The 15,484-nt window shown below is 41.6% G+C and overlaps 1 protein-coding gene across 2 annotated transcripts; it reads left to right on the top strand.

Moving 5' to 3' along the window:
• Nucleotides 1–6,372: 6,372 nt before the first annotated feature.
• Nucleotides 6,373–8,112, top strand: LOC103603958 (spindlin-2B). 2 transcript variants are annotated; one of them, XM_008588542.1, is made up of 2 exons: nt 6,373–6,680; nt 7,166–8,112. In XM_008588542.1, exon 2 carries the CDS (start codon nt 7,168–7,170, stop codon nt 7,945–7,947), a length of 780 nt encoding a protein of 259 aa, XP_008586764.1. In that variant the 5' UTR covers nt 6,373–6,680; nt 7,166–7,167; the 3' UTR covers nt 7,948–8,112. The 2 variants fall into 2 exon arrangements, with proteins under 2 accessions (XP_008586764.1, XP_008586763.1); XM_008588541.1 differs by having other exon boundaries at nt 6,374–6,618.
• The last annotated feature ends 7,372 nt before the right edge of the window (nt 8,113–15,484 follow it).

Genomic DNA, 15,484 nt, shown 5'->3' with positions numbered 1-15,484 from the left:
AGTTTTCCTGGTTTTATTGTGTTGTCTAGCTGAGTTTTCTTGTATCTCATTTAGTTTCCTTAGAATTATCACTTGAAATTCCTTGTTAGACATTTCAAGGGCTTCTTGTTCTATAGGATCTAGAGCTTGAGAGTTATTACCCCTTGGTGGTGTACTTTCTTGATTTTTCATATTTCTGGTATCTTTCCTTTGATGTTTAGTCATTGTGGCAAGGGATTTCATGGTCCACTGGTTCGACACTATTGTCTGTCTAGGATCCTCCTGGGGCTGCCAATTCGACACAGCTGCCTCAGTGTGTGCTTCTTCATCCACTGGCACCTCAGGCAAGTGGTCACTGCTGGTCTTGGGCCTTTCTCAGGAGGCATCTCTCTGGTCGGCATGCACTCATCCAGGCTTCGGATGGGGTCTGGAGGTGGCAAGACCTTCCAGCTAGGTCATGTGCTGGTGCCACAGGGCACATGGTCCCCATGGGACTTGGGCCTCTCTGGGTGTGTACCCACCTGTTCGGTGCACACTCAGCCAGGTTGGGGATGGAGCCAGGTGGTGGTGAGGCCTACCTGCTTGGTTGCCCACTGGCACCAGGTGGCGTGTGGTCTCTGCAGGACTTGGGCCTCTCTGGTGGGGTGCCTCTCTGGTCAGTGCACACTCGGCCAGGCTGGGGATGGGGTCCAGCGGTGGTGAGGCCTACATGCTCAGTCATGAGCTGGCACTGTGGGGTGCGTGGTCTCCGTGGATCTTGGGCCTCTCAGGGGAAGCACCTCTCTGGTTGGCGAGCACTCAGCTGGGCTCACCAACAAATTTTCTGTTTTGTATTTCATCACTTTCTGCAAATTTCCGTTATTTCCTCTAAGTTTCCATGAATATCTGTAACAATAATTTCAGTTAACTTTTAATGAAAATAGTCATTATTATAAATTTGTGTTTGAGTAGAGTGCTGACTATAACCAAAACATTTTAATATGTTGTGTCCCCATTGCTATCATTTTTCAAGTTCTCTGTCATTAAATTTTTAAAATTTTCTTTTTGATTCAAGAGCTTTTAAAAAGAGTGGTAAACTTTCTAAATGCTAGGTGGAGGACTAGACGAGGAAGCCCAGTCTTAAATGGAAGACAGTCCTCTTTATCTGGAAAGGTTCTTTCATGTCAGCACAGATAGCTTTATGAAGAATGAATGCAACAGCATGGAGAGCAAACAGAGATACCATGTCAGCCCAGAAGCACCATCAACCCATGCAATCAGAAGAGTGATAAATGTCACAATTGGATTGCACTTACTTGTTATTATAGCATTTTTTTGTAATAGCAAAATAACTGAGAAACAAAAAAAACCTGGATGTCCATCTGTAGGGGAATGGTTGAATACATTGTGGTGTATGTATAGTATGAAATATTATATAATTATAAAAAGGATGCTTCAGAGCTATATCTATTTATTTGTGCTTGCAAACAAATGTATATAGTATGATCCCACTAATGTTAAACAGTGGGAAGGACTTCCAAATTCCTTTATTTGTGTTATATTTTTATGTTGTTGTAATATCATTGAAAAAGGTTAGAATTGCAGAAAGAGAGAACATACCTTGGGCTACAAAGTGGAGTAGGGGGGATGAGGGGAGGGAGGAGGGATAATTGGGTGGGGGACACTGGGTACAAATGCAATTTGTGGTAATGAGTATGCTGGCAGTATGAATCTGGCCTTCACATCTTGGGCACAAGGAGTGACAATCAGCTTTGTATCTCATGAATATTCATAACCAATAAAAATGTATAAAACACGATAAAATAATTAAATAAATAAATAATAATAAAAAAAAGGTTTGTAATAATACATACCAAGAGCTTAATATAGGTTGAGTGTGATTGTAGGTGAAATGAAAGAACATTAGGCAGTCCTGAGAGGTGGCAAACAGAAAAAAGAAAGGGGATAGAGGAAGGTTATTAGTTTTTTTCTATTATAAATCATTTTATTGTTATAAAGATTGCAGTAAACCATATTAACCTTTGATAAGTTTGAAAAATGCTCTTAATGCACGAAATTCTAAAAAATAAATGATTAGAATTTTTATTTTTGTATTCTCATAAGCATAAATATCAGGATCACCTCTTTATCTAAGACAGATGAATCTAAAGTATGCAGAAAATATATTTGAGGTAGAGATACTCAAGTCAGGGAGCCTGCTTCTTCCTCTGAGGAGACTATAAGTAGCTCATCATTCTGTTGACAGAATTCATTTAAGGAGTTGTTTGCTCGTCTGAGTGTATTTATTCTTATAGTATAGATTAGAACAGTGTCTTTTACCTCATGCTTGTTTTTCAAATAGCTCCTTTTTCCTCATCTGCAACTGAACCCTAAATTTTTTACAGTCTGGAGGCAATGTCCCATTTCCCAGCATGGGGACCAGCTGTGTAGATCCCTGCAAATGTATTCTTTCATTTAACTTAAAAGTCTAATGGTAGTGCCGAGAGATGCTATGTCATTTAAGTGTGGGGACACTTTGCCATTGAAGATGCTTTCAACTGAAAGTAACAGAAAACCCAGACTCAAATTGCTTTAACTATAAAGAAATTTGTTTTCTTGTAACTTTAAGTCAAAAGTAGGACTCCATCCAGCCCAGCAACAACCCAGCTGCTGCTAGAAGCCCCCTGGTCTCCCCTGCCGGAATGAGGGTGGGGGCACAGGCCTTGATCAGGTTCTCCCTCCTTCCCCTTCTTCCCACTGTATTTCCCCTCCCCCTTCTCTTCTCCTTCTCCCCCACAAGTGCTCCACAGCAACATCTTAGAATGAGGCACAGAGCTGGGGGAAGCCAAACCCAGCCACAACCAGATAAAGAGCACACCAAAAACACCATTTTCATGTGGGTAGCCCACCATAGCCACCCCAGTTGCCACAGCTGCCACAAAAGTGACTGGTCTCTATAGCAGCAGTCACAGCCACTGTGCAGATGTGCAGATAACATGCCAGACTCTCGACTACATTGGCACAAGGAGAGGCACCAATGGAGACCAAGGGAAAGAAAAAAAGAAGAGGCCCTCTCTCTCTACAAAGCACACTCCAGAGTAATAGAAGAAGCATCTGTTTTACAATAATAGGGGAGGACTTGATCACACCTATGTCAGCACTGGACAGATCATCTAGGCAACAAACCAACAGAGGCACAGTAAATCTATCAGATGGAAAGAACAAATCTATGGTTATTAAAGGGGGGAGGGGGGGAGAGGGAGAGGGAAGGGGAGAGGGAAGGGGACAGATAGGATAAAGGACATAAAGAATAAGTATGATTTGTAACAATGAATATGTTAATTTAAAATTTTAAAATAATAAAATAAAAAACAAACAAAAACCAAAAGTTGGACTCCAGCAACGGTATGAGTAACTGCTAGATATGATCAAATGGCTCAAAGTATTCCCATTCTCTCTTCTGCCATCTTCATTATGCGGCTTTTGCCCTCAGGCTGGTAACAGTGACTTCAAGGGTCACATTTAGACATAGTAGCATCTGAAAAAAAACTTGAGAAACATCATGTTCTGTTTCTGTTTCTCAGAAGTAATAACATTTTGTCAGAAGTCATCCAGCAGACACACTGTTATGTTTAATTGGCCAGGATTAGATCACATGCCCAGTGCTTAACCAGTCATTTTCTGTGGAATGGCATTACCATGATTAGCTTAGACTAACCTTTCAGAGTGGGATGAATATTGGAAAGTCAGCGGCCACAACCATCTACAGGTACAGAATGTGTCACTAGGACACACTCTCATTCTTTCACTTAGCTTGGCTCCATTCTCCTCTCTGTGGTTCTTTCATTCTCAGTCTCCAGATGGTAAAGTGAATAGAGCAGCTTAATTCTCATATTCTCTCAGGTTCATTCACTCCAATAGAAAAGATGATCTGCCTCATGCAAAATATCATTGTGCCTCATTGGCTCTGACTAGGTTGGTGGCTATTCCTAAACCAATCACTGTAATAGTAATTTTGTGTTCTGAAAGGTCAAGCTTAAGTTGTTCCCAAGAGGAAAATTGTGGCAGTGTGACTGGATGCTAGGCTACAATATCAACTGATATCTAGTACAATTCAATACGCTTTGCAACTCAACATCTATATAAACCTTTCTTGCTGTATATTCATGTTCAAAAATGTCTTCAAAGTTTACTTTTACAAACTGTTGGTGAAATGTGAGTTATTCACATCTATTTGGAAAATATACTTGCAAGTGTAATTGCTGTTTTAATTTTTAAGGCAATAGATTAATTTGGCTATTTTTGAACTTTAAATAAATTGAATAGTTCAGTGTGTGACCTTTTGTTGTCTGGCTTTTGTGTGTGACATATTTGCAAGGTTCATTCATGTTGTTTCATGTTCATTCTCACTGCTGTGTGACATTCCAATTTATAAGTATATCACAACATATCCAGTATAATGTTGATGAAAAGTTGGGTGATTTTCAGTTTGGAGCCATTACAAATAGTTGAACACATTTTTTATTCCAAACCACTTTATTAAAGTATGATTAACATACAAAAAGCTATACATATTTAATGTATACAATTTGATTATTAACACATATATTTTATTATAATGAAAAACAGGGTTAGGGGGTTTAGTAATAGGAGACTAAGCAATTCAAAACAAATTTCCCATTAAGGAAACTATAAAATCTGGACAAAAATAAAAATCTAAAAGATAAATCTGTTCAAAGGCATCTAAAATCCAAGAAGATGGGAAATCATAGGAGAACAGATCCAAAAGGTGACCAGGGAATTTGGTGGATGTTTTTCCCCTAAGGAAGTTTACCTGTTCTAGAGAAATGCTGAAAGACTTAGAAGCTCAGCAGAGCTTGTGACTGCTTGTTGAAGCTACAGATACAGAAATTTGAGTTTATGGCCCCGGAAACCCCCTTCACTTTTGTTTGGGATGCCGATGGTGATATTCCAGGAGGATGAACTTTCATTTGCATCAGCACTAAATGTGGACCTCTTTTTTCATACTTAATGACATTAAATAATATTTTAATGTTCTTTCATACTTTAATTGTCGAATCAAAATTATTATTGATCTTGTTTTCTTTTCAGGAATCATTTTATTGTACTAAGCCAAGTTATTCTGTTAACATACAACCCATCCATCAGTTACCCTAATTAGCTATTAAACATTTATATTTTTTACAGGGTTTTCAGTTTATTCATTTGCTTTTTATTCTGTTTTATTTGCTGCATTTTACAACATAATAAATCAAATATTGATATGGGTACAAATTTAGTATGCAGTCTTCCCCAAAATATTTTAAATATCATTCCAGCATTCTTTAAAGAATGCCCAATCTTTCTCTACTGATTTATAAAACTACCATTTTTCTTAATTACTTCCTATAAAGTTATTTTTTTTCCAAAGCTTTCCATTCTGGTAAACAGATTAGATAATCAGTTATCATGGCACTATTAACCCAAATGTCCAGTACTGGGAAAAAAAGTCAAATTATGGATCACTGTAAAACTGAATTTTATGGACCAAAGGTCAGACATTTAACAGGTTCTCAATAAATATTTGTTAAATAATAAAAAATTGGTTTGAAAAATATCTTGAAAAAATATTTGTTGCCTTGAAAAAAATGCTATTCTAAATGGAAAACAGCATGGCAAGAAATTGTGTATGCAATATGATTCCAGTTTTGTAAAAGCTTAGAAAAAGGTAAAAATATAATGAGCATTAATATTTTGCTGTGAGGCTGGGGGAGTAAGAGTTGATTATATTTTTCTTCACGTCAGTTTTCTAAAATTTACGTAGTACTCACATTGCATGCAACTATTTTGCAAGAGAGGAAAAAAAGTCAAGAAAAAAGGCCTGGAAAGGCTGGGCAGGAAAAAATAGAGAAAAACTGGGTCAAAAGGGCAGATTGAGCACTACGGCATTTCTCTTCTCCAACCACAAATCCTTTTAAATTACAGGAAAAGTAAATTTATGCATACGGAATAACTCCATAAAGGAACTGGGGAAATGCAAAAAGCAAATTCCTGCAAAATAGAAAGCACATGGGGCAAGAGCGCTGAGAGGGTGAAAGTGGAGGTAGGAGTGGGAAAAAAAGAAACCTGATATGGGACATGGGGCGGGGGGAGGAGCACAGGATTCAAAGAAGGTTGTGGGCCTGGCTGCTTCTAATTTTGGAAAAAGGTGGAGCCAGAACTACCAGATTCTTTTAGAGTCCAGGGCAATGGAAGGCATGGAAGCTGGTGTGGGGAGGGGGGCGCGCTGTTTGGCAGGAAGGGGAGGCCTCTCTCCTGGCAGGAAGCTGTGCTACGGAAAAGAGGGAGGAGACTGCAGCGGCAGCAGCGGCTGGTGGAAGCGCAATGTAGCAGAGGGGCCGCTGCCGCCTTTAAGAAGGCGTAGGGCCAGTAATCCAAGCACGAGGGACGCCGCCGCCATCCTCTTCCCCTGGCCCGCCGCCCTCCCAGACTCTCCTCCTCCGGATCCTCACCTCCCAGCTCTTGCAAGCACTCACTCGGCTGGTCGCTGCTGATCCTCCTTCCCACAGGCTCACAGCGGAGGCAACAGCGAAGTGTCCGATTTGGGCACGTGAGGCCCGTGATCTCCGGCAGTGGACGCCAGGCAGGGCAAGGCCGTTGGTGGGTGCCAGAATGGACAGGGGGGAGCGATGAGATGGAATTCAGCAGAAGATAGATTGGAGGTGGGCGCCGGGCAAGAATGGGGTGAGGAGTGCGGTGGGCAACAGGAAAAGAGGGGTGACATTAGGAGCTAGGCAAGGATTTAAAGGTGAACGCAGGAAAGGGTGGTGGGTGCCAGGGTAGCGGTTGGGGTAGGGACGGGGCGTGTGGGCAGCAGGCTGAGACGCTCAGGGCAGGAGAGCAGTGGGTACCGGTCAAGGTAGTGGAGGGATAGATGCTTTACAGGGGGTCTGGAGTGGGCCCCTTGCAAAGACCAGGTAGCCTGCTCCCTTCTGCAGAGTTCCGAATCCCAGCCAGCACTATCACCAATCCAGCCCTTTCCCGCAGCCTTAAGAAACCCAAGAGGGAGAGCACTGCAGCCACGCAGCCAGGATTTCCAGTACTGCTGCCGGGCTCAGGGGGAACGTTTGGGTGCCAACGCCGGGTACATAAACGTCACCTGTGGCATATTGGATATTTCTCTCTATCCTCTCTCCTCCCCCTGCAGGCATGAAGACCCCCAACGCACAGGAGGCCGAGGGGCAACAAACTAGGGCAGCTGTGGGACGGACCACTGGGTCTGCAAACATGATGAAGAAAAAAGCCTCCCAAAAGAAGCAGAGGGGCAGACCTTCCTCCCAGCCCCGCAGGAACATCGTGGGCTGCAGAATTTCTCACGGATGGAAGGAAGGCGATGAGCCCATCACCCAGTGGAAAGGAACCGTTCTGGATCAGGTGCCTATAAATCCCTCTCTTTATCTGGTGAAATATGATGGAATTGACTGTGTCTATGGACTGGAACTTCACAGAGATGAAAGAGTTTTGTCTCTTAAAATTCTTTCCGACAAGGTGGCATCATCTCAAGTTAGTGATGCCAACCTTGCAAATATGATAATTGGCAAAGCAGTGGAACATATGTTTGAGGGTGAGCATGGTTCTAAGGATGAATGGAGGGGGATGGTCTTAGCCCAAGCACCTATCATGAAAGCCTGGTTTTATATTACATATGAGAAAGATCCTGTCTTGTACATGTACCAGCTTCTAGATGATTACAAAGAAGGTGACCTCCGTATCATGCCAGAGTCCAGTGAGTCTCCTCCAGCAGAGAGGGAGCCAGGAGGAGTTGTAGATGGTCTGATAGGTAAACATGTGGAATATACCAAAGAAGATGGCTCCAAAAGGATCGGCATGGTCATTCACCAAGTGGAAGCCAAACCTTCTGTGTATTTCATCAAGTTTGATGATGATTTCCATATCTATGTCTATGATTTGGTGAAAAAGTCCTGTTAGAGTAAAATTTGCCAGTTTCGTAGAGGCAAATGTATAATTTATAGACATGTGATAAATGTTGACTTTTCAGTGTATTGGAAGCTTAAGGTTTCCTGATAACCCAACATCTTTGCCAGCATAACTGTTGTTTTGTTCTGAAAAATACAAATTTATGTGGACGTGAAATGCTGTGTGCAAGCACTTTGTCTTGTGGAGAAGATTGGGTGTGTTTGGTGGATGGGGCATGAGAGAAAGAACAGCTGTCAATTCAGACTGTGAATAACGTTCAGCTAGTATCATAACGTTCAGCTAGTATCGTAACCAGTCATCTAAAAATGGAATAGGACTTAGCTGGTCTGGTCTGGAGGGGAGGAGGGGAAGGAACTAGAGATGGGCTATAGGGGAAGGGAGAGGAGGAGATGACTGTTTAGGAAGAGGTGGGGAGGGGCCAAAAGGGAAAGGCTTCCTGGTGGAGGGGATGAGCCATGAGAAGGAAACATTCAACTGGGAAGGGGGTGAGGAATAATGGGGAGTTAGCTCTTGGGGCTTAGAGGAAAGCAGACAGAATAAATAGGGTAGAGAAGGGCACAAAGAAGCTTAGAAGAGGTGCAGAATAAGATGGAGAAAGATGAAGTTGGCAGGGATCTGGAAAGTGGCTAAACGATACACAAAAGGAGGGTCTACTCATGGGTGGGGGGAAGGCGGAAGGGGAAGGACACTGAGAAAGGAGGAATTCACACAAGAAAGACTGACAGAGAGAGTGAGAATACAGAAAAAGAGATGTGGAGAGTGGGGCCTGAGAGGGATGGGAAGGCCCAGGAAAAAGTGGGACTTCTGGCGGTATCCACATTATCCCCCCTGGCCCTGTACACCAAGGAAGTGGCAACTGTCAAAGAAGCCAAATGCACTGCAGGTTCCCTAGAAGGACATTTTGACAAGGATGACTCAGACGAGTTAAGCAGGAGTCAAGTTTATACCTATAAGTCTTTTCTTGTTCCAGGGAGTTCATGCCACACCTGCTAAGCAGAACACCAACCCCCAGCCTAGACACACTAAGGTGGTACTCCATAAGCAGTGGGCTGTGGGCTGCCTCCACGTTTCCCAGAGGACCCAGGTGCAGTAAATCTTGGACCTGAAGGTCCTGGATCATTTCTCCTACACTGGGTAAACAACGCTGGTAGAGAATGGGTTAGTGGGGCTCTCAGAACTTAAGCGATGTGTTACCTTGTGTTTGGTAAGTATTTTATCCAGAAAAGTGGAACCTTGCTGAACACAGGTACAGTGGTCCCATCACTGCTTTTTCTCTTGCTGGAATGTTTCTTGCCTCCCTATAGAGGAGGGACATCAGAGGATTAAGCCTAATGCCTCTCTCCAGGGCATGGGAAGTACTTGCCTGTCCATGCTTCTTCCAGCAGCTTCATGAAACCACAGGTGGCTCCAAGCAGTGCTCCACCAAAGGGAGGCCTGCTGCTCCCAGAAGCCCCATTCTGGCCAGACCCCAGAGAAAGCCAGTGGCTACTGATCCCTCACATGTATGTCCTGGTCAGACTTGTCCACCCCAAGCTCATGGGGAGCTATGATGAAAGTTTGTGCAGCTCTTTATCTAGGTGAGGTAGATGCCGTGGGCAGTCAGGCTGGGAGTTGTGACTTTGTATAACTAACTCCTTTGGCTGTATAATACCACATGGAAGGGTTGTGGTTGGTGGGGAGGAGTGGCAACCCCCAAAACGTCCCTCAGAACTATGGTGTTCAATGCACAGTTCTGTGTCCTTCTCTTCCTCACCTCCCTGTTTTTCCCTGTCCATGCTTCTTCCAGCAGCTTCATGAAACCACAGGTGGCTCCAAGCAGTGCTCCACCAACGGGAGGCCTGCTGCTCCCAGAAGCCCCATTCTGGCCAGACCCCAGACAAAGCCAGTGGCTACTAACCCCTCACAGGGATTTCCTGGCCAGTCTTGTCCACCCCAAGCTTACAGGGAGCTGTGATGACAGTTTGTGCAGCTCTTTGTCTCTAAGTGAGGTAGATTCCATGGGCAGTCAGGCTGGGAGTTATGACTTTGTATAACTAACTCCTCTTACTGTATAGTATAGTACTACATGGAGGGGTTGTGGTTGGTGGGGACAAGTGGTGACCCCCCAAAATGTCACTCAGAACTATGGTGTTCAATGCACAGGACTGCGTTCTTCTCTTCCTCCTCTCCTTGCCTTTCCCCAGTCCTTCTCCTGAAGTCCCTCTCAAAATACTCACCGGGTTTTTTGTTGGTTTGTTTTCTGTTTTTTGCATCCTTTCCCTTCACTAACCTATACCTCTGCCCCCAAAGAAAGAGTGCTGGGGACTCCCTGCTGCCCAGGCTTCCCTAACTCCATGCGTAGTGCGGGGAGCCATGGGGCTTCCAGGAGTTGAAAGAAGGTGGTAAATCCAGTTCATTCTCTCCACCTAACATGACCTGAGGCCGATTGCCTCAGGAATTACACAAAGCAGGCCCACCTGTCTACAGCAGGGATCAATATTATTTCATACTTCACACAATTTAGTCCAGCAAACACCAGCGGGCTGCCCAGGGCCAATTTCAGCCAGCTGTCATGTTTGTTCTTCATGTATTTATTGTTTTCTACTTTAAATTAGGTACTTTAGACACTTGGGAGATTTCACATTATGAAAATCCGTGTTTCTGGCTTCTCTGGAAAATGAAAACAAAACAAAACAAAACATGAGGATTAGGGCCCACATTCCAGCAAGGATACAAGCAGCTGAGTCTGAGGTAGGGCTCAGCCCATTTTAGACTCAGAATACCCTCTCCAGTTGGCCACACCCCCAGCGGGCCTGCTTCACTCTAATAAAATGTACAGCTGTCCTTTGCAGGCATTTGTGTTTGTAACTTTTACACTAAACCCAGGGAAAATTGCCCCTTTTTAACGTGCTTTGACCCCATTTACTTTTTAATTTATTTGTTTTATCTTCATCCTACAAATACATACTTTGGGTGGGCTCTCTGCCAGGCACTATTCTGGGCACCAGTACTGATGACATAGTAATGAGCAAAATAAACAAATAATAAAAAAAAAAAATCTAACCCTCATAGAGTTTTTATTTTAGTGTCAGAGACAGAAGTCAAAGTAAATAAGTAAACATAAAGTATTTTCATAGTGACAAGTGCTGAGAAGAAAAAAATAAAGCAAGAATGGGGAAATGAAATTCCACAGAGGAGGCTGAAGTGAGATAGATAGGGAAAGACCTCACTGAGAGAGAACGTGGATTTTGAGTAAATGCCTGAAGGCCGTGAGAGAACTGGCCCTGTAGCTGTCTGGAGAAGGAGCATTCCAGGTACAGGGACAGAAAGCTCTGGGACCCCATCCAGGAGTTGGCCTGTTGGAGGAGCAGGGAGGATGCCAGCATGGCTGGAGCTGAGTGAGCAAGGTAGAGAGTAGCAGTAGGTGATTTCAGAGAGGTAATGGGGCTGGGGGAGAAGCAGATACCTTAGAGCCCCTGTGGATTCTAGAATGGAATTTTTCTTTTACACTGAGTGTGATGGGGAGCCATGTGTGTATTTACAGCAGGAGAATGACAAGATTTGTCTTATATTTTAACAGGATCACTCTGGCAACTCTCGAGAATAGTCTTATGGGGTGCAAAAGTAGAAAAAGGGAGATGAAATATATTAATAGAGCAGAGAAATGACCTAGAAACAGATTTACACATAGGAAACTTGAATCACAATGGATGTGACATTCTTTGTGAGGAATGATAAAAACATTCTTTTCAATAAATGTTGCTAGGTTAATTGGTTATCCATATGTTAATAAATAAATTTAAACCTATTCCTCACACATAATGTGTTCCCAGTAGAAGACCTGTGGATTCTAGAATGGAATTTTTCTTTTACACTGAGTGTGATGGGGAGCCATGTGTGTACTTACAGCAGGAGAATGACAAGATTTGTCTTATATTTTAACAGGATCGCTCTGGCAACTCTCGAGAATAGACTTATGGGGTGCAAAAGTAGAAAAAGGGAGATGAAATATGTCAATAGAACAGAGGAATGACCTAGAAACAGATTTACACATAGGAAACCTGAGTCATAACAGAGGTGGCATTTCAAATGATTGATGAAGATTTTATTCAATGAATGAGTAGCAAAAACCAAACGTTTATCTCTTTCTCTTACGCTCAAAATAATTCCCAAGACAAGAAAAGTCAAATTTGTAAAACATTTAGAAAAAAATGTTAGAAAGTACTTATAGTTTGACCTCAAGAGTAGAAGAGATTTAAAAGCACAAAATGCACATATCACGAAAGAAATTTTGGATAAATTTGATTAGAATAACATATGCAACTCCTTAATTACAAAAGTCATAATAAAGCAGGGGAAAAATAACATTTGGCTGCATACTAAGATAGTCACAATGAGTGAAATAAATAATAGTATAATCAATAAGAAAGACAAACTTTATTGAAAAGTCGACAAATGATGTGAACAGGCAATTCACAAAAACAGTAGATCAAATGGTCAATAAACGTACATTGCTTTCATCTGGCTCCCATTACCTTCTATCTTTTCTGTACCACATATCACCTTCTAACATACTATGTAATTTAATTCATATGTTTATTGTTGTTTCCCCTTCTAGAATGTAAGCTCTAGAAGTGCATGATTTTTCTTCCCTTTATGCTCAGTGATGTATCCCAAGTACTTAAAAGAATATGAGAAATATAGTAGGTGCTCAATAAATATTTGTTGACTATATCAATCTCACCATGAATCCAGAAAGTGGAAATTAAAATTACATATACACATTAGATCAGCAACATGTGTGAAATTTGAAAATATGTACTGACCAATTAAACAAATGGGAGATCCTATACACAGGTGGTGGTATTTTAAGTTGGAGAGAAACTTGCCACTATTTAGTGATTTTCAAGATGGGATATTACCAGCATTTTTACTCTTACATATTGTCATTTTATATGTTTATTTATTTATACATATATCTTATATATTACTGTATATTATATATTGTTGGAAAGAATTCTTTTCATTAGTTTTGAGAAATTTTTTGATTTCCTGAATAATTTGTTCCTGGATCCATATGTCATTCAGGAGCATGTTGTTTAATTTCCATGTGTTTCTATAGTTTCCAGAGTTTCACTTGTTACTGATTTCTAGTTTTAATCCACTGTGGTCTGAAAAGATACTTGAAATGCTTTCAATTATTTTAAATTTGTTGAGGCTTCATATGTGACCTAGCATGTGGTCTATCCTGGAGAATGTTCCATGAACTGCTGAGGAGTATGTATATTCTGTAGCTGTTGGATAAAATGTTCTGCAGATATCTGCCTAGTCCATTCATCTAAAGTGTGGTTTAAATCCTATTGACCTGTTGCATAAATGATCTGTCCAATGTTGAGAGAGGGGTGTTTAGGTCCCTTACTATTATACTATTGGGATCTATCTCTTTCCTTAAGTCTAACAGTGTTTGCTTTATATATCTGGGTGCTTCAATGTTGGGTGCATTTATATTTATGATTGTTATGTCTTCTTGTTGGATAGATCCCTTTTATCATTATATGTGGACTTCTTTGTCTCTTTTTTATAGCTTTTGGTTTAAAGTCTATTTTATCCAATATAAGAATAGGTACTCTTGCTCATTTTTTATTTCCATTTGTGTGATATATCTTTTTCCATCCCTTAACTCTTAGTCTGTGTGTGTCTTTAGATGTGAGGTGTGCCTCTTGTAAACAGCATATAGTAGAGTCTAGCTTTTTAATCCAATTAGCCAGTTTGTGTCTTTTGAGTGGGGAATTAAATCCATTTACATTTATGGCTATTAATGAACAGTATTGTGTTACTTCTGGCATTTTATCAATTTTCATTTGGATGTCTTGAATATCTCATGCTTCTTTCTTCTTCATTGTTTTTCTTTGGTGTTTTTAGTTTTCTGAAGTGGTAAGATACAGTTTCTTTCTGCTTCTCATTTGCACTTTTGTTCTATTTGTGGTTTTTATCTTTCTTGTATATTCATGGAAGTGATTATCATTTTTTTGATTCCAGATGCAGGATTCCCTTAAGGATTTCTTGTAGGGCTGGTCGTATTGTGGTGAACTCTCACATTTTTTGTTTGTCTAAAAAATACACTATTTCTCCTTCATTTCTGATTGATAGCTTTGGTGGATAAAGCATTTTCAGCTGGCAGGGTTTTTTTTTCTTTTAGTATTTTGAATATATCATCCCATTCTCTTCTGGCTTGTAGAGTTTCTATTGAGAAGTCTGCTGCTAGTCTGATGGGGACTCCTTTGTATATGAATTGAAACTTTTCTCTTGCTGTTTTTAGGATGCTCTCTTTGTCTTTGACTTTGAACAGTTTGACTACAATGTGTCTCGGAGAGGACCTTTTTGGATTGAAACTGGTTGGGGATCTTTTATCCTCTTGAATCTGAAGGTCCACGTCTGTCCCTATACCAGGGAAGTTTCCTGCTATTATTTCACTGAATATGTTCACAATGACTTTTACTTTCTCCTCCCCTTCAGGAATACCCATGGTTTGGATGTTTGTATATTTAAGGTTATCTGCTCTCTCTTAGATTATCTTCATTTTTTAAAATTCTTTTTTGTCTGCCTGAGTTATTTTAAATAAATTGTCTTCAAGATTAGAAATTCTTTCTTCTGCTTGCTCTATCCTGTTGCTTAAGCTTTCAGTTGTGTTTTTTATTTAATTGAATGACTCCTTCAGTTCCATGAGTTCTGCTAAATTCTTTTATAAAGTTTTAATCTCTTTGTAGATTTCCTCCTTCATATCCTGGATGGTTATGCTCAGTTTATTGTGTCATCTAACTGCATCTTCTTGTATCTCATTGTTTCCTTAAGATTTTTTACATGGAGTCCCTTTTCAGTCATGCCAAGTGCTTCCTGTTCCATGGGGTCTGGCTCTTGAGAGTCATTATATTCCTTTGGTGGACTCATATTTTCTTGTTTTTCCATATTTTTACTATCTTTACATTGATGTTTAGTCATCTGGAAGAGCAGTTGCTTCTATTACTCTCTTTCCCTGGACTCTGCTGGTGGCCCTCTTTGTGTCAATTCAGATGAGTGGTTGGCTGTCCACTGGCACAGCTGCAGTGGCTGCCATGGCTGCTGCTATGGTATCAGACCACCCTCATGGTGGCAGTGGTTGTGATGGTATCTTTTGGCGGGTTGCCTGTGTGGCAGCAGTGGTTCCAGTGCTGGCAGGCTGCATGCACAACAATGGTGGCTATCTGGTGGTGCTGGTGGTTGCAGTGACTGCAGCAGTGATGGTTTCACCAGCCACCCTCTTGGCTGTAGTGACCTTTACAGCTGCCTGTGCAGCTACAATGACTGCAGCAACAGCTGTGTTAACTCACAGAGGCAGCAGCTACACCAGTGGTTGTAATTGCCTCCTTTGCATCTACAGCATTCACAGTGGTCAGGTGGTTACCTTGTGAGGGTGACATCAGCATTGGCAGCTGAAACTGCCTCCCTCAAGTTTGCTGTGTCTGCAGTGACAGTGGGGTTACCTTGTGGGGGCAGCAGTGGTGCCAGAGGC

This window comes from Galeopterus variegatus, unplaced genomic scaffold (assembly GCF_000696425.1).
Source record: "Galeopterus variegatus unplaced genomic scaffold, G_variegatus-3.0.2 Scaffold4890, whole genome shotgun sequence".
NCBI classification, from domain to species: domain Eukaryota; kingdom Metazoa; phylum Chordata; class Mammalia; order Dermoptera; family Cynocephalidae; genus Galeopterus; species Galeopterus variegatus.
The sequence above is the reverse complement of the archived record's forward strand: the minus strand, read 5'-3'. Positions and strand labels throughout refer to the sequence as shown.

Excerpts from the sequence above, each read along its gene's own strand:
- LOC103603958 (XM_008588542.1), top strand. The coding sequence starts at position 7,168 with ATGAAGACCCCCAACGCACAGGAGGCCGAGGGGCAACAAACTAGGGCA.